Below are 20,045 nucleotides of genomic sequence, written 5' to 3' on the forward strand. Positions count from 1 at the left end.
ATGATTTAACTGCTCAATGCCTTATGTACAAAACAAGGAGACATAGCTTTCCTTAGAAAGCACTAGGAAGATTGCAGTGAATTTTTAAAAATGGGTGTTGAAGCCTGTTAGGTACTCATGCTCTTAGGCACTTTGCACCTATTCTTCTCAAATGACAGCCCTCAGTGATTAACCCCCTTAGGAACTGCTTCAGCAGAAGACAGCCTTTCCCAGGGCCACATCTCTTGCAAGGCAGTGCACACCCAATGATGGATCCATGCAAGCCCAGTTATAAAGGCCTGGTCATCTTTCTCCAAGTCGGGGACAGCCATCAATAGCTGTCTGCTTTGAGAACTCCCTATAAAATTGGTTGAGTCACCACTAAGACTCCATGGCAGCCCACTTCTCCCTCTGCCAGTCCTGTTCCTTCACTCTCTCCTGTAGGGATTGGTCTAAAGGCACCCCCTAATAAACCTTAGTACCCTAATCTGCATCTCAGATTCTGCTTCCCAAGGAACCCAATCTGTGACAGCTAAACGCATATTTTCATTGTTGTTGCTGCTACTGTTTTTTTTTTTAATTGTGGTAAAGTACGCATAACATAAAATATACCATCTTAACCATTTTAAGTGTATAGTTCCTTGGCATGAAGTACATTCATATTGTTGGGTAGTCATCACCACCATCCACCCACAGGCCTCTTCATCTTGAAAAACTGAAATTCTGTTCCCATTAAACACTAACTCCCCATTCCCCCTTTCCCTAGTCCCTGGAAGCCATCATCTACAATTTCTGATAGAACCACCTTTTCGGTCTCTATGAATTTTAGTCCTCTAGGAATCTAATATAAGTGAATTCATACAGTATTTGGTTTTCTTATGGGTGGTTTATTTCACTTAGCACAACATCTTCAAGTTCATCCATGTTGTAGCAGATGTCAGAATGTCCTTGTGTGTATATACATACATTTTCTTTATGCACACATCCATTGATAGAGTTGCTTCTGTCTTTTGGGTATAGTGGATGCTGATACTTTAAACATGTGTGTACAAAAAGCCATTCAAGACTCTGCTTTCAATTATTTGGGGTATGTACTCAGATGTGGAATTGCTGAATCATCTTATGTTTAATTTTTTGAGGGACCGCCATACTGTTTTTCCATAGTGGCTGCACCACTTTACATTCCCACCAACAGTGCACAAGAATTCCAATTCCTCCACATCCTCACCAACCTTTGCCATTAATTGCTTTTCAGTGTAGGTTTCCAGGCCTCCTCCTAGAGGGGGTGTGTTTTTTAAATGCCTTGGGCAGTTTCACAACAAATAGATTTGAGAACCACAGTTCTGAAATCTAGTGGCCAGACCATCTGCTCCTGCATGGATCTGATACACATCTCCAAAATTTTAAAACAAATCACAAAGAATGGTGGAGCAGGCATGGACCTTGACGTCCAAAGCCCCGGGTTCTTTGTCATATTTGAAGTGACCTCCATGTCTTTGCCAATAAAATGAGACCTTCAAAACAGAAGAGCAGTAAGGTCCATCTGACTCTTGTGCTAGAGCTCCAGGTAGGATCTCATTTAGAGAAATCACTTTTGTTGAGCATGGACAGATACCACACACACAGGGGAATTAGACACAGTCTTCCACCTTCTCAGTGTTTATTTTCCTCAACTCTGCACATATCTCCCCTAGAGACACCCCTGGGGATCTTAACCTAACAGCTTTCCCATGACACTTATTAAGAGTTAAGTGGAGAGCTTCAGAGGCAAGGGCATCCACCCCATGGTCAGAAGGAGTCAGTGCAGTGATAGCTACAGCCCTCCCCTCCCCTCTAGGATTTGCCTCCTTTCAGAGCTGTGTGGCCATCACTGAGCCTAGATAGGAGTCTGTTCCTTAAGACAGAAAACTGTTGGGAGGAGTTCCCCTCCCTCAGAAAACCCTTGGATTCACTACTCCAATGGATTCACAAAGCTCTTACAGAGGAAGAAGAATGAGATTTTAAAAATCCACAGACATGACTTTCTTAGAATGCCAGCAATATCTATTCCACTATAAAAGCCTTCACTCTCCCCAAACCTGCTTGCTGACCAAACTACTTTAGTTGTGGCCATTAGAGTATCTTTCTTAAGCATGTAGGTGTCTGTCAGGTGCATGCTGTAGGTATTAGTACTATGTTAGATTCAGGAGGAAATGTCATGCACAGTAGTAGTGCTGCAGTGTGGATTTATGAATTCTCAGGATCAAGCACTTTGCCTAGAAAAGACTCTGTGGCCACTGAGTCTGTCCCTCTAGACCAGTAACCTTCCTGCTGGGAAAGGAGGTTGAATTGCTCCCCCTGACTCCCAGAGAGATCAGTTCTCTTATGAAGAATGGAAAATACCTGTTTAAACTGCTTTTTGATATTCTGGGGTAGGGCCTTTCTAGGTGTGCCCCAGGTACAGGAAAACCTCACAACGTTGTGGGGAGGTATGCAAGTAAAGCCTTAAGGACAGGATTCTGATTGGAAAGGGACATTACTGGTCACCTCCTCTTTAACACTTACTGACTTTCTCACTTGCTGACAGAGGCCTGATTGGGTGACCACATGTTTCACGAATCTCTTCCAGCCACAGAGGTTGAATATTTGACTAGTTTAAACTAATCATGTAATTCTATTTCCCTTGTCAAAGGGCATGTGATACCACTTAGCCAATAAGAAGGCTTCTTTATACATTAAAAGGAATACAAGTCAGGTATTCATCTCTTCCTGCTTTTGATTGCTGTTGTATGTGGATGTGATTTTTGGCACTGCTACAACCACCACGTGACCACGTGGAGAAAGCCAAAAGAATTCCAGAGTCTTAACTTGGTCAGGCTATCGAATTAATCAACCCTGAAGTCACCCTGCCTCTGGACAACAAACTCCTTAACTTAAAACCACTTTTAGCTGGGAATTCCATTTCTTGGAGCCAGAAGCATCCTAACGAAACAGTGGCCCAACATGTAGCTTTGACCAAAGGATCCAACAGGACACAAGGCAGCATCAGCAGGGTATTAACAAACCTGGTTATCCTCATGTAGAATAATGAGCTACCACATGACCTGGCACATAAGATAAAATCATTGGCCACCTTGTCATATTATGGATGAGGAATCTGAGGCCTAGAGAAGTTATAAGAACCAAACTCCATAGTTTTTTATATTTCATAAATCGCTTTTATATCAGTCATCTCACTTAATCATTATAAAAATTACTATTATTATCCTCATTTATAGGTGAGTAAGATAAAGCTGATGGGGAATATTAAGCTATTAATAGTTACATTGTGTTTTATAGTTTAGGAAGTTCTTTGCTCATCACAATTTCTCTAATTATTACCTTTAAATCGAATCTGTAAGGTAGAGGTTTATAAATAAAGAAACAGGCTCAGAAGGGTCAGCTCACTTGATCAAGCTCCACTAAGGTCCAGAGCCATTCTTCCTACATCAGCGACTCTCACAGTGCAGGCCCAGAACCCACAGTCTCACCACCACCAGATGTCTTAGAAATGCAACTTATTAGGTTCCACCCAGACTCACTGAATCAGAAACTCTGGGATGGAGCTCAGCAATCTGTGTTTATTTACTAAGACCTCCAGATGACTTTGATGCACACTCATATTTGAGAAGTATTTGCTTTGTACCACAGCTGTCTCTTCAGTGACCTGTCCAAAATTATCCTGCAGGTTAGCCAGAGGTCTTGGTCAAGGACCAAGTGCTCTTTCTAATACAAAAAGTCTAAGGCTAAACTGAAAAAAGAATATGGACTCCAACCATAAAGATAAAAGCTAAGATCACAGACAGCTATTGATCTCAGACTATAAAATCATGAAGCATATCCTATACTATATATACTTTTACTTACATGCTATAAGTAAAATATTGCCCTTCAACCTTGAAGAAAATTATTTTTTTATTTTTAATGTTTTTATTTATTACTGAGAGACAGAGACAGAATATGAGAATGGGAGGGACAGAACGAAGGGAGTAACAGAATCTGAAGGAGGCTCCAGGCTCTGAGCTGTCAGCACAGAGCCCAATGCAGGGCTCGAACTCATAAACCGCGAGATCATGACCTGAGCCAAAGTCAGAGGCTTGACCAAACTGAGCCACCCAGGTGCCCTTTGAAGAAAATTATTTTAGGATCAGTAAGCAAAGATGATACTATTGTATACATCACATGATCGACTCACAGAGCTTAGAACCCCAATTAGTGGGATGGCCAACAATATATATCCATCCAGAGAAACTGAAGACTTTGCAGGAACTGATCCTTAATGAGCTGGTGAGGGGAAGGGAGATTATAATATCAATAATCTACTATGTACCAGACATTTTACAAATGTGATGTCTCAGCTCAACCAATCTTTCTTGGTAGGTATTACCCTGCCATGTAAAGTACCTGAGACTCAGAAACCTTAACTAATTTGCCCCCAGGTTCACCCAGTTAATAAGGGATAAAATCATTACTCAAATGAAAGTCTGGTTTTCTCCAAACTCTGAAATATTTTGGCTATTTCACTTTATTGTTGAGTATGCTGCATCTGGGAAAAAAGCCTACAAAGCAGTCCACATTGAACACCAATGTCTTATCTGCAGCTGTGAGGTTGGCTAGGTCCTCAATTAAGACTCACTTAACCCTCTTTGCTTCTGAACCCATCCTACTCTCTCCTCCATGCATGTGGTCAGGAACAGTATCACACTCATTTTTGTAACCCTCAGAGTGCCTACCACTGGGCTCTGAACAGAGCAAGTGCCCTGAAGTGTTTACTGAAAACATTCTCAGATATTGCTGTTGAGGCACAGACCTGAGCTTCTGGAGATGACGGTATAGGAAGGAACAATATCTTCCCAGCATGTCCACTGTGCTTCAGGCCACTGGTGGACAAATGAACCCTTGGTCTGGGCCACAGTGAAAAAAATCTTTTTGTTCCTGTGTGGTTGGATTGTATCAGCCCAGTACCTCCTGCAAGCCACAAGGTGGTTGCTCAAGAGATATTGCTGACAGATTGATTTACTGACTAATTTATACGACATACTTATCCAATGACATAGGTATCTTGGAGGGAGTTCAGAGGAAAATAACCAAGATGATTAAAGGATTGGAAAATGTGCTTTACAGGGAAAGGTTATAGGGACTGGGGTTATTTAACTTGGAGCTGAGAAAGCTGCTGAACACTTCATGCATAGGCTATTGCACTGGAAAGAAGATATGGTTCCTTTAATCCATTCTGCTAGTTTTCCATCTAGAACACGAAAGCTTGGAAAACAAGGGTTCCATGCAGCCAGCAAGTCTAGGCGTTGTGACCACCTAGTCCAGTGGTCTCTCAGCAACACCATGTCTCCTGCATCGGCACACACACACACACACACACACACACACACATGCATACAAAATTATGTGCATACATATGCACAAACACACAAACACCCATTCACATGCTCACACATTTATTTCAGGCATGCACATCTACACATGCACACACAGAGACATACACATATAGACATGCACACCCACACACAAATACACAAACATACATTTAAGTACCCTCATGCTGAAAATGGCAACCAGCTCTCCTCTTTCCCTCAAGCTTAGATGAGGAAAGCAGGCCTGTCTGGAGTCACCATAATAAGAGGATTTCTGGATGATGTTTATATATCTAAGAGTATAAATAGAGGATGATGCAGGTTATACTTCTCTAGAAATTGCCCAGAGCAGAAGATATTCTCACTGTCTGAGGGGCACTTCTGGGCTGTGGAACGGGACCAAGTACCCTCCCTGGCCTCCTTCATGGTTACACCACAGGAAGGCAGTGGCTTGTGCCTCCTTGCCCATTACTATGGAGTGAACTTCCTCCTCCAAGTAGAGGATGAGTCTGCAATGGGGTGGAGCCCTGTGGGAAGGTGCAGAACTGAAACACAGAGACAATTAGTGGCAGTCATGCTGGACTTGGCCGGGAGTCTGCCCTCACTGGCTGGGTGCCCTCTGCAAATCACCCAGCTACCCTAAGTCTCAGTCTCTTTGTTAGTAAATCTGGGACAGGAGGATGGCATTTGCCTCACCTAGGGATGACCATAAAAAGAGCAACATGGATGAAAGAGGCTTGAGGCAGACCTAGGTTTGACTTAGTGGCACTTCCATTATTTAATCTCTCTATGCCCCATTTTCTCTGTAGGAATGGGCACAATGATGCTAACCCTGAAGGCAGTAGAGGAAATTCAATGAGGTAATTCCTAGGGATGCCCAACCCCTTTCCCTGCCAATCTCTATATTCACCCTGGCTCTTTATAGCCTTCTCTTGAAGTCTGGATCCTCTGAGAAGCGAATGTGGCCCCTGAACTGCCCCACCATGGGCCATCCTCACCCTGTAGGAGTAGAGGGGCAGCTCCCCTTCACCCCAAGAGACTGAGAAGGGTGCTCAGGAGGGATTTCCTCCTCTCTGGCTCCAATGACTGCATTGTTCACCCTCCCGGTGCAGGTGGGTGAACCAGACAGGCTATATAATATTAACATCCTGTAAATTAACGAGCAGGAACCTGAATCTTAGCAGCACCGTGTTTAAACATGACCTACCACCAAACAGCCCAGCAAGCTAGGGGAAGAGAACCAATCTTGCATCACCGTATACATTCTGCTCAAGACGTCCCTCCCAAAGTCTCAGGCTGAAATGCTTCCCTCTTGGCTGTAACTTTCCAGAGCCAAGATACTCTGCCCCTGGGGCAGTTGACCCTACTGAGACTTAAAAAGACTCACTGTTCTCTGCAGAGCAAACAGTCATGGCTAGTTCCTCCGAGCCCCCAGGGAAATGGCCAGTGGAGGAAAATTAGGCCAGTATGGATGCTTGCCCTCTCTCTGAAGTTGATTCAGCCTACTGGGGACACGGAGCTGGTGGTCTTCTTCTGGACAGTCCTTGTGGCTGCACTCCTTGGCTCAAGGGCCCGGAGCCCCAGCCCCACAGAGCAGGTGCCCTACCTCCTCTGCTTAAGCAGACAGCCCTTTTGTATGAAGGCCAGACACCCAGCAGCTCTCCTCAGAACTGAACTGGATTATGACAAACCAAGAGAGGATTAGTGGGGGACACCATCTGCAGAGAGAGTAATTAGCTTAGTGGGTTACACAGATTGTTCCTGGCCCTCTGCCCAAGGGTGCATTCTTCAAGACTGTTAAACATAGCCCCCATGGGCTTTCAGGGAGGCCTTCCCAGAACCAGGGGGTCCCACCTGATTCCAGCTGCTTGGGTGGGCCACAAGCAGCCTGTACTGACAGGGGGAGCTCCATGGAAACACAAGTATTGAGTTGGGGACACCAGGGGAGAGGTGGCTAGCTGATTCCCATCTCCCTGAATAAATCAGAAAAGGAAATATGATGTCATTGCAAGAGATAGAATTTTGGTGTATGAAGTCCTAAAAGAACCAGCTGACAAGTACACATATCCGTCAGCTGTTTTCTCTATCAATGCTGAATAACCAGTTTTCCCCTAGCAAGACCCTACTTACTCATTTTAGACTGAACTGATCATTTTGGCTTTGTGTTGGCAACACTTCTGGGGAACTGTTGAAGCCTGCAATTATCAAATCCTCTCTCTCTCTCTCTCTCTCTCTCTCTCTGAGGGCAGGAAACTATTCTTTCTTAGAATATTCATGTTTAGGTACAGGGTTGCTTAGAGGCAGGAATGAACTATATAACTTGAAACTTGGTGGTTTCCTCACTGGAATTTAATGAGGTTAAAGAGTCACCTGCAGAAACAACTGGGACTGAGATTTCATTGCCAACAAGAAGCAAAGAGTTAGCCAATGTATGTTCAAAATCAATATGACTGATCAGTTTCACAAATGAAATATTCAAGGCTTGCTTCTGGCTGACAGAAACAGGTTTCAGTCCAATTAGATGTGCATAGATGTGGGTTACAGAGTGGAGATTGCTCTGTATTTGAAATCTAGGTGTATTAGTCAAGGTCCTCAAGTGAAATACACCAACAGAATATTTAGAGATATAGATATGTAGAAAGAGATTATGAGAGATTGGCCCATGCAATAAGGAAGCTAAGAAGCCCCACATCTGCAAGCTGGAGACCCAGAAGAACTGGCGATATATAGTTCTAATCCCAGCCAGAAGGCCTGAGAACCATCTGATGGTGCAAGTCCCAGCCTGCATCCAAAGGTCCAAATCCCAGGAGAAATGATGCCCAAGGGCAGGAGAAGATGGATGTTTCAGCTCACACAGAGAGAACAAACTCACCTTCCCTCCACCTTCATATTCTATTGGGGACCTCTGCAGATTAGATAATGCACACTCACATTGGGGAGGACAATCTGCTTTACCGAGCCTACCAATTTTAATGTGAATCTCTTTCAGAATCACCTTCACAGACAAGTCCAGAAATAATGCTTTACCAGCTATCTGGGCATCCCTTAGGCCAGTCAAGTTGATGCATAAATTTAACAGTCACACTGGGTTTGCCCAGGTAACTTTATTATTTTTTTAACTTCTGTTTGTTATTAATAAGCTGAATATAAATGGTTCTCACCCTCCAAATCTTCTATATAAATAAGGAAACGAGCACTCTATTTTTTAAAATTTTTATTTATTTTTTAAATAGTTTATTGCCAAGTTGGTTTACATATACCACCCAGTGCTCATCCCAACAAGTGCCTCCTCCATGCCCATCATCCCCCTTCTCCTCTCTCCCACCCCCACCAGCCCTCAGTTTGTTCTCAGCATTCAAGAGTCTCTCATGGTTTGCCTCCCTCCCTCTCCCCAGCTATTTTCCCCTTTCTTCTCCCCCATGGTCCTCTGTTAAGTTCCTCCTAATCCACGGATACTTGCAAACATATGGTATCTGTCCTTCTCTGCCTGACTTATTTTGCTCAGCATAACACCCTCTAGTTCCATCCATGTTGCTACAAATGGCCAGATTTATGAAATCTGGCCACATCTTCTTGATCCATTCATCCGTTGATGGACACTTAGGCTCTTTCCATGTTTTGGCTATTGTTGACAGTGCTGCTATGAACATTGGGGTACATGTGCCNTCCTAATCCTCCTATACGTGCAAACATATATTTTCTGTCTTTCTCTGCCTGACTTATTTTGCTCAGCGTAACACCCTCTAGTTCCATCCATGTTGCTACACAAGGCCAGATTTCATTCTTTCTCATTGCCATGTAGTATTCCATTGTAGAGATAAACCACATCTTCTTGATCCATTCGTCTGTTGATGGACACTTAGGCTCTTTCCATGTTTTGGCTATTGTTGAAAGTGCTGCTATGAACATTGGGGTATATGTGCCCCTGTGCATCAGCACTCCTGTATCCCTTGGGTAAATTCCTAGCAGTGCTATTGCTGGGTCATAGGGGAGTTCTATTGTTAATTTTTTGAGGAACCTCCACTCTGTTTTCCAGAGGGGCTGTACCAGTTTATATTCCCACTAACAGTGTAAGAAGGTGCCCATTTCTCCACATCCTTGCCAGCATCTATAGTCTCCTGGTTTGTTTATTCATTTTAGCCACTCTCTGTGTTATGCTGAGTGAAATATGTCAGGCAGAGAAAGACAGATACCATATGTTTTCACATATAGGTGGATTAGGAGATCCTAATGGTCCTCACCCTTTCCTGCCAGTGAGGACTTTTCATGGTGGCCCCTTCTCTTGGACCCTAGCTTTTTCCATTGTCTCCTCTTCTTCAAATTCCTCTTTGGAACCCCCTAGATCCCTCACCTCTTCTACCCCAGGGCTCTGCTATTTTCCCCCAACAAATGTCTTATTATCCTCAGGCAGAAAGGCTTTGTTGTTGGGGCAGGTGAGGTTGATTGCCCACCTAACTGCCATACCTGCTTTCTTCACTGCCAATAGGACCCCACTTTTTGAGGCTGAATATTGAACGTTCTCTCCACTTCTTATGCAGAGACATTTATGTAGACTTCTGCCCTCTGCTTCAGTATTTCCCAAGAGCCATCTTGGCACAACCAAAGAAGCATATTAGGTTATTCTAAAAAAATCTCTCCCTGAGATGATCTCTCCCCTGGCCCTGAAGCTAACTTTCAAACTTCTCTCCCACATTGAAGTTAGGGTCCTGTTGTATGATGGCCCTTCTGAACTTTCCATCATGCCCCCACATCCCCACCTGTTCTTTGTTTTATCATCCACTCACTTCTCCTGACTAGAGGAAGAAGTGGTCCCCAACCTGTCTTACATGGCTAATCCAGACTCCATCCTCTTTCTCTTCTTTGACCCTCAGTCCCCAGTTAGTCCTGTTCTGTCTCCACAGAGTGATTTTCTCCAGGTATTCATCTCTGTCTGTACTGGGTGTCCTTCCTCTCCTCCTGAGTGCCCTGTCCTTATATTCAAACAGCAGTATTTATGACTGGTCTGCTCCTTTCCTAGACTGGAGAGGCCTGTGTTCATTCATCAGTTAATATGTATAAGTGTCTGCTCTGTGTTAGATGCTGTTCTAGGCACATGGTCCCTACAGTGAGCAGAGCAAAGATCCTGCTCTCATGGACATTCATTCTAGTGAGGTGGAGAAAAACAGATAGCAAATAAATACATGACAGGTGGTAATAAGTGTTGTGACGGAAAATAAAGCAGGATGAGGATACAGAGAGTGAGAGGAAGTGGTTGCCCTTTTAGAGACATAGTCAGGGAAAGTATCTCTGAGGATGTGACATTTGGTTGAGTCCTCGGTGAAAAAAACTAGTCAAACAGGTACCTGGGAGAAGAGCCTTTTGGACAGAGGCAAGAAAAATGTTCAAAATCCCCAAGAATAAATATGCCTCAAGGCCAGTGCAAGGAACAGGGGGCACATCATAGAAGATTTTATAGGTTATATCTGTATCTCACACTAGCAGCAGAATGGCTTCTCTCACATGCTTCATAAACATTTTGAGTGAATGAGTGAATGATTGTTTAGAAACATGCTGAGGTTTACTGTGTATGTCCTCCACTTCCAGGGGTCCTTGCCCAGGGAAATTAACAGGTTACATGCTGACAAAGCCTAAATTTACCTTCCGACAAGTGTCCCCTATAGGGTAGACCTCTGGATTGCATGATAATTTGTCTTTAATAGGGCTTTTTTATGTTAGTGAGCAGACTTCCTGACCCCCCCCCCCCAACTCTGGAAAAGTCTCCCAAGATGACTGATGACTGTCCCTTTCTCAGGGCCCTGACAGGAAGTAGGACTTGCAATACGCATTGGTGACCAAGGGAGATATCCTGCAACCTAAACGCCCCCACTTCCTGGTTCTGGCAAATCACTTTATTTCTGTGAACGTGAAACCCCCATTGCCTGGTCCATCTCACGACCTGATTTGACCCAACTTGGACCTCAGAAATTAGTTTCTATAGCACTTAGAGACTGAGTGTCAATACACATAACTCTAAACCCAAATAACAGTGGCTTAAGAAGTGGGTAGGTTTTTTTTTCTCTCATATCACAAAAATTCCAGAGTCCAGTAGTCAGTGGCTGGTGCAGTATCTTTAGCTATCATCAGCGACCCCAGGATGGGATTCTCACTCATGTACTTGCAACCGGACTGCCACTGATCCAGTGATTATCTCTGCATTCCCAATTGGAAGAAAGAAAGGGATAAAGGGCAAATGGGCTTTCCAAAGCTTAGTATACTTGGCCAGGGACTATGTCCCATAACCACTCCAATCTGCAAGGGAGGCAAGGTAATGTTTTTCAGTTGTGTACAGTGCCCCTCTGGGAAAATTGGGGTCCTATTGGTAAGACTAGGGGCAAATAAGTCCTGGATAGACCACAAAGAGTCTCTGTCAGGATCAACCCTCTTGAGCTACCCATTATCCATGAATATCCTTTTTCATATTCATATTCATGCCCACTAAGAGTGATGTTCTCTTTTCTATTATGTCTAAATATGTTCCTATGAGTCCCTATAGCCCAAAGTTCTAAAAACTAAATCTGGCCATGTGTAGCAACATGGATGGACCTTGAGGGTGTTATGCTGAGTGAAATAAGTCAGGCAGGAAAGGACAAATATCATATGTTTGCACGTATAGAAGGATTGGGAGGAACTTAATGGAGGACCATGGGGGAGAAGAAGGGGGGAAATGGTGGGGGAAAGGGGGAGAGCCAAACCATGAGAGACTCTTGAATGCTGACAAAAACTGAGGACTGATGGATGTGGGGGGGGGGGGGGGATGGGCATGGAGGAGGGCACTTTGGGGATGAGCACTGAGTGTTATGTGGAAACTAATTTGACAATAAACTATTTATAAAAAATAAAAAAAAAAGAAACAATGTTGATCAACCTTACGGAATATGGAGATTCCCTCCAAAATTAAAAATAGAACTACCATATATGATCCCACAATTTCACTTCTGGATGTGCACCCAAAGGCAATGAAGTAGGATATCAAAGAGCTTTCTTCCTCTCCATATTAATTGCAGCATTATCCACAATAGCCAAGATACAGAAACAACCTAAGTGTCTATTGGTGGATGAATGGATAAAGAAAATGTGATGTGATGGGATGTGTGTGTTGTGTGTGTGTGTGTGTGTGTGTGTGTGTAATGGAATATTATTCAGCCATAAGAAAGAAGGAAATTCTGCCTTTTGTGATAACATGGATAAAACTGGAAGGCAATATGCTAAGTGAAAAAAGTCAGACACAGAAAGACAGTTACTGCATAGTCTCACTATATATGAAGTCTAAAAATAATTTTTAAAAAATTTCAAACTCATAGAAACAGAGTTTAAAAAGTGATTGCTGGGGCTGGGGTTGGGGAAACAGAAATAAGGAGAAGTTGGTAAAAGGGCACAAACTTCCAGTTATAAAATGAATAAGGTCTGAGGATCTAATGTTGTAACATGGTTACTACAAAAAAAGTTGTTAATGATGCTAAAGGATGAAAAGAAAAAGTAAAGATCAGATCTTCCCTGAGTCACTCAAACGTGTTTGAAATCTCCAGGTTATAGTGTATATCATAGCCTGAAGGAAGCAGTTATGTAAACTCTACTTGAGCACTAACTGACTAGAGTCTGTGAACTGAAACATCCAGGTCTTATCTAGAAAACTCTTGAATCCTGCAATCTTCAATAGTTGTTAATATTGCCAAGTGTTAAGGTTAGGGTTCCAACATCAGTTTTGTGATCTTGTACAAGGTATTTAATCTCTCTAAGCCTCAGTTTCCTCATATGTCAAATAGGAATGATCATTATTATATCTAGCCTGTGGAATTATTGTAAGGATTAAAAGAGATAGTTAAAGCTCCTGGAATATAACTCTCACTATTTACTAACTGAAAGCACTCTTTAGCATTGCTTGGTAAGTATGTGAAATTGTTTTGTTTTGTTTTGTTTTGTTTTTATGACTAAACAAGTCTATAAGATAGGTGAGCTGAGATACACACATTCATTCCACAAACAGTAAATAGGAAAAGGCATGTTAAGTACCATTAAGTTCAAGAGTGCTGGACTCTATGACTTTTGTACAGATCTCAGGGGAGATCTGAGAAAATTCCATGTTTAACTGAAGAACATTGGGTGTGGCCAAAATGAGTCAAATACATAGGTAGGTCTATAATCTGTTTTCCTCCTGTTAATATCACTTCATGATGCTTTCAATTATGCAACTAGCAAACATTTGCTGAGTGCCAGCCACCATCCAGGCCCTACGCTAGGCAGCAGGGTCCCAGAGAGGAAAAAGGCATTGTCCATGTCTTCATGGGACAAGCAAGCTAGACATAGAGGCCTTCAATAAACAGGTGAAATATCCTGTCATTATGATTCACTCAACAAGCCTACTATGGCGTGGAGAACAGGGAATAAAATAGTCATCGATAAAATGAAATGTTCTCATGTTTTAAAATATAGGAAGAAACAGACATTAAGACAAATAATTCAAATGGTTAAGTGAACACTTACAATGTGCAAAGTGCTGTTGGTGATGCATTTAGTACTACAGACCATGTCACAGGGGCTCAGGAAAGTTTTCCCTGGGTGAGAGATTATTAAGTTGAGATCTGAGTGCGAGAATGATCGAGGCAGAATGAGGGAGGAGAGAGTGTTCTAGGAGAGAAGACAGTGTGCAAAGTTCTGGAGGGAGGACAGAGGAGGACTGGAAAGTATGGACGGATGAGGCCTAGAGGCAGTGGGCATAGCCACCAGGATGGACTGGACAAGGAAGAAAGATCCAGATCATTATAGTGCCTTTTAAGCCTCATGGAGCTTTGCGGCTTACTCTGTGAGCAACCATTGCAAGTTTTGAACCAAGAAACAGACATATTTCAGTTTTATCTGTGTTATGTATTTGTGTGTGTAGAGAAAAGGGAAGGTATAATTTACACAAAATAAAATTCAGAGATTTTAAGTGAGGATACATGTCAGAGTAACCAACTCCCGAAATAAGATACAGGACATTATGATCACTTTAGCAAGTTCCCTCTTGCCAACGTCCATCCCATAATCAGATTTGTTTTGTATGTTCGTTTACTCTGGCAACAGTGTAGAGAATGGGTGATGGGGGTGGGGGCAAGAATTGATAGAGGATATACTTGGGTAGTAGTAGTGAGGATTGAAGAGAAGAGAAGGATCTCAATAAATAGTTAGAAGAAAAGGTTGGTAGAGCTTGGACTGTCTGGGAAGGAACAGAGGGGAGAAGCAGCAGTCAGGAATGACTCAGGTTGCTGGCTGGAGCAGTTGGAGGGACGCCTAACTACCCTGGGGAAGAAGAATCTAGAAGACTTTCCAGAAGAGCTAACATGCAGGCTGAGTGTTGCAAAATCAATGAGAACTAGCCAGGTGAGGGGAGTGAGAAGTGAATTTTAGGAAGGGGATGGTAAAGCAAAATCTCAGGGAAGATTTTGAGAATGAATACAGATGGAAGCACCTCACCTTAAACATACCCTAAGACATTTTATTTTTGTGCAACAATAAAATCTCACTTGGCCTAAGCTAGTTTGAGTTTCTGATGTAACAAAGAGAGTTGTGGGTATGAGGAGAAAATTGAGAAGGATGGAAAAGTAGATGAGAAGGGTTCCATGTCCAGGGTGTTGAGCCCGAGCCCAATGCCACTTAGGAGAGAAGTCAAGGAAAAGACCAGACATAGTGGCTGATCTGTAGAACCTACCCCAGAATTTTGAGCAGGGATAGCTTCCACCCAGCGGGCCTAGACTTGGGGACTCACCCCCCTCAAAGCACTGTGTCAGGATCCACCCGCCATGGCAAAATTCCCCATGGAAACCCTGAGTCCCCAGAGACCCCATAAACCTAGCACAGCTCCCCAGTCATCCATTCTATGGGAAAAGACTGAGCACATCAACACTCCCCAGGCTGGGGATAAAGGAAGAGAACCATCCATTGCATAAATTTGGAAGTCATTTGCAATGGATGGACATTGCAGTCATGCAGCTAGAAAAAAAAATCCCTCAAAAATATGTGACCTGTGCGTATAGGAGGATTAGGAGGAACTTGATGGAGGAACAAGGGGGAAAAGAAGGGCAGAAATGGTGGGGGAAAGGGAGAGAGGCAAACCATGAGAGACTCTTGAATGCTGACAAAGACTGAGGACTGATGGATGTGGGGGGGAGGGGGATGGGCATGGAGGAGGACACTTGTGGGGATGAGCACTGAGTGTTATGTGGAAACTAATTTGACAATAAACTATTGGTTAAAAAAAAATATATATGTGACCTGTGAATGTTGAGGACATTATGCTGAGTGAAAGAAACCAGTCATATGGTGCGGGAGAAGAAGAGGAAAAATAGTTGAGGAGAGGGAGGGAGGCAAACCATGAGAGACTCTTGAATGCTGAGAACAAACTGAGGACTGATGGGGGTGGGAAAGAGGGGAAGGGGGGTGATGGACATGGAGGAGGGCACTTGTGGGGATGAGCACTGGGTGTTATATGGAAACCAACTTGACAATAAACTATTTAAGGGGAAAAAATAAAGCATTGTCAGAAACTGCTTTTTAAAAGAAAGAAAAAATCCAGTCATAAAAGGGCAAATACCATATGATTCTGTTTATATGAGATGTCTAACACAGTCACCCTCATAGACTCATCATGTAGAATAGTGATTACTGGCGACTGGAAGGAAAGGAACACAGAGAGGTGCTCATCAATGGGCATAATGTTTCAGTTATGTGCGATGGATAGGTTCTAGAGACTTGCCAGACAACAGATTGCCTGTAGTTAACAAGACTGTGCTGTGCACTTAAAAGTCTATTGAGGGTAGATCTCACGTTAAGTGCTACCATAATAGAGTTTTTAAAAAGAACATGTAGCTTAAAAACAGAGGAGGGTTAAGATCAAATATGAATGGCACCAACATGTCAGGGACAAATAAAGGAAGAGAAGTCTTCGCAGAAGGCAGAGAGGGAATGCATGGTGAGAGAGGTCATTCAGGAGAAAGCAGCTTATGAGAAGCCAAGAAGCATCAGCCAAGGATGACAAGGATGGAAAGGGATCCATGACGAAGCAGCCACACGTTGCAAAGGGACACCTTCGTGAGATTAACAAGGGGGTGAAGGTTGTTGGAAAGACAATGGTTAAGTTGGAATGAGGAGCCCTAGGGCCTCATGGGAACAAAAGACACCCCCTCCCTATCCCTTTATCTCTAGTAATTTGCAGGAGTGGAACAAAGTGGTCCTAACCAAGTTTTTCCTCATGGCAGGAAAGACAGCAAGGGGCCTTGAAGTAACATGACCATGAGGGTAACAAAGGTGGGCACAGAACAGAGCCAACTTGATGGAGTTACTGGACTGATGGGAATAATGTTTTTGAGTGGTTGAAGTGGCAGATACTAGGAGCTTGGGTGCTCTTCTTCCCTGACTCAGTCAAGAGCTATAACCTGGGAGCTGTCATTCCTGGCCAGGAACTCCCTTGGTAGGCCCAAACCCAAAGAGACAAAGAGGCCTGAGAAGGTACCAATGGAGGCAGCTGCAGGGTCAGATAGTTCAGCCGCCAACCCAAGCCAGCATCCAAGGTTTTCCTCATGGAGGCTCCCGGGCATGGCGTCATGGCATACAGTCGAGGAGTCAGGGAAAGCAGAACTCACCCTTGTTGGTAGGCACCAGGGCTTCCAGGACACAGAGGGCAAAGCTAGCCAGGAAAAGACTCAACCCCTACTAATCTTGGCATGTGGATGCTTGGGCACCATGTTAGGGTTCACCCCCCACAGACCTGTTTCCTGAACTCCAAAACAAAGTCAGGATGCAGGAAGCAGGAAGTCACAGATGCTACAGGCCAGTGCAGAAGTGGGATGAAACTAGACCTTGGTGGGAAGAAACTCCAAATGAACATGAAGACAGAAAATGGAGGCCAGTCTTTTCATGGAGATAAATCCTTGACCTTGAAAGGAAGGAGAGAAATGGGGCTTGGGATAGAAGGTTATGTAGGATGGGGGCATTCATGGGTGTTTACAGGCAAGCCTGAGAAGGTTCGCCTCCTGTAAAGGAAAGGTGGGAGGGAGGAAAAGGATCAAGGCCCCTGAAGCTGGTGTTGGGGGATGAGACCCAGAGCCCAGGTGGAGCAGAGGGGCCAGGAGAAAAGAAACCTGGAAAAGGCCACCTCGAAGCAGGCCTTCATGACCTCACAAAGCTGGCACACTCATCCTCAGGGTTCCAGAAAATCTGAGTCAGTCCTGGCTAGGTCTCCTAGCAACTGGATGTAGGGGACATGGCACTCTTAACACCCCAGGGAGTAAAAAAAGTCTTCCAATTCCAGGTGAAGAGAAAACCGGGCTTTTAAAAGGAGTTTTCTCAGTGGTGTAAGAGTGAAGTGTGTGTGTGAGAAGTGGTCCCTCTATGGTGCTTCCTCAGATAGACACCTTGGAAATGACTCCTTTTCAGCACACCACCTGTAAGGCCCACAACGGGGGTGTGCCAGCTGGAATGCCAGGCCAAAGGCTTACCAGCCTTTGGAGCTTGGAAGCTATTTTTCCAGCCTATAGGGACAGAGCCTGCCTGAAGGGAAGGAGGTTATGACCATAAAGGCACTGTGCCTGCCTCCACTCTGAGGAGGGCCAGGAGGGCCCTAGGGGATGGTCACCATGGGATGCCACCTCTCATCAGGCAGCCTCAGGGCCCTGTGAGCCCTTTGAGCTTGTATGCCAATGTGTGTAGAGAATGTGTGTGGTTGTGGTGGGGGGGGGGTTGTTGCTTTAAGGCAGGGAGGGGGCAGAGTTTCATAGACCCAATTCTATGGCAACAGGTGTGAGCAAGGGGGGGCCTGGATCCTTCAGCACGCTCCTTCCAGAATAGGGCTTTCCACAGTGGGGTGTCAGGGCACTGCTTCAGAGCTCAGACAAGAAGACCTCATGCAACTATGTGCACAGGTTAGCTTCTGACCTGCAGTCATGAGTTGATGAGCAGGTGGGGCCTCCCTCCCCGTCCTGGGACATGTGCTTTCCCTGGCTGCTCTAGATGTCCCAACCAGCTAACACCAACCTGGGAGTCCATGAGCGCTGCAAGGAATGGCTGCCTGGGTCAGGTGGTGAGAGAGGAATTCCTGGGGGGTAAGGATAGGGCTCTGGACCCCGCCCCCGGCAGAAACTCTGCCATCAGTTCCCCCACAAATTCCACCCCAGCCAGAGCCCCCCTTACCCCAAGGATGCAAAATTCCCATGTTCAGTGGGTCTCCACCTCATGACGCATCTTTTCTTGTCCCGCACTTGCTTCTCCTACCTCTGTGATTACCTATAAGAACCTTTCTGGAAGGTCCAGACAAACTCTCAAGTGAAATGGGTTCTTTTAGCTAGGTCCCTGATCAAGTTTCCCTTCCTGGCCTGCTAGAGTGCCTAAATTTTCACCAAGAAAAAGACATATTCCTTCTCCTAAAACAGCCTCACCAAGCCTCTTTGTAGTCATTTATACTTTAGTATGAATTTCATGAACAGATCAATACCTTTGCAGCAGTTAGTTGAGAGTGGATTCATAGGGAAGTCAGCTTTTGTTTTAGAGAGGAAGGAGGGACCATAATTCAGGACTTGAAGCCTGCTCAAGCTGCAATGACTAGCATGAGACCTCTCAGAGGAAGGAGCCATGCTAGAAAGAACAGTACATTTCCAAAAAAGAGTTGGGGATGAGAGCTGTCCAAAAATGAAAGCATAATTCTCCCCAGGCATACTCACATTTCTGATGACTCTTTAGGACAATGGGAGCCCTGTGAGGCCCCAGTGGTGATTTGCTCAGTGAGGATGGCATCTTGATTCCTCAGTGTCACTCTCCATCCCTCATACCATGCCTTGCAGAAACCAGAAGGTAGGGAGCACCTACGGAGACTGCTGAACTGGGAAGAGTTTGATGAGGTGAGAGACTCCCGCAGAAGCATTCTGCTGGATACCCTCTACGAAAGCATCATCTTTGCCGTGGGCAAAGGCTTCCCATGGGTGGAAGTGGTCAAGGTGGTCAAGTTCACGGAAGAGCTACTCAAGGAAACCAAAGGTATGGGACATCCAGGGCAGGGGTCAGCGAGACTTGCAGGGGAATGGGTGGGGTGGCACAGGAACCCCTTGCAGTCTACAACCTCAGGAACCCTCTGAGGAGCTGGAAGTCCGTTTCTTTCTTTCTCTGACATTTAGCATGCTCATAAACAAGTTTCCTGTCTAGTCTTTCTGGAAATTGAAGCAAACTGAATGTTCACACTGAGTCTTTATACTTATCTCCCTGGCTAAAAATTTTGCACTTTAAGCTGTTCACACAGCAGCCAGAATGTTTGTCTCTTGGTCAGTCATTTATACTTAAGTATGAATTTTCTTATCAGATCAATACATCTGGGGCAGCTGGCTGAGAGTAGGCTCAGAGTGGAATCAGGTTTTATTGAAAAGAGAAGGAACCAAGATTCATAATTTTTGTTTTGTTTAATTTTGTTTTTACTTAACAGAAATCAAACATGTCACTCCTCTGCTTAAAACCCTTCACTGACCTCTCCCCTCCCCCCCATTGCATTCCTGAAAGACTGCAAATTGTTCCATGTATCAAGTTTTGGTCTGTTGAATGTCTTGAAGGAATCCTTTACAGGCAACAGCTTGCTGGCAGCAGTGAAGGGGAAAGCAGTAAAGTGAGTTTATGGAGGGAGCATCT

At 44.3% G+C, this 20,045-nt stretch overlaps 1 protein-coding gene across 2 annotated transcripts in view; it reads left to right on the forward strand.

Annotated features, from left to right (window-relative positions):
* The first annotated feature begins 17,621 nt into the window (after positions 1-17,621).
* CUNH8orf74 (chromosome unknown C8orf74 homolog) overlaps positions 17,622-20,045 on the forward strand; it is a 28,485-nt gene continuing 26,061 nt past the window's right edge. Inside the window, exons 1-2 of one of the 2 annotated variants that reach the window (XM_039222341.1) lie at positions 17,622-17,688; positions 19,214-19,406. In XM_039222341.1, the coding sequence (XP_039078272.1) occupies positions 17,641-17,688; positions 19,214-19,406 (241 nt within the window). In that variant the 5' untranslated portion in view covers positions 17,622-17,640. Of the gene's footprint in view, positions 17,689-18,240; positions 18,299-19,213; positions 19,407-20,045 lie in introns of those variants that run through there. The other variant, XM_039222342.1, reaches the window with a different exon arrangement.

This window comes from Hyaena hyaena, unplaced genomic scaffold (assembly GCF_003009895.1).
Source record: "Hyaena hyaena isolate Hyena2069 unplaced genomic scaffold, ASM300989v1 scaffold_1104, whole genome shotgun sequence".
Taxonomy (NCBI): Eukaryota; Metazoa; Chordata; class Mammalia; order Carnivora; family Hyaenidae; genus Hyaena; species Hyaena hyaena.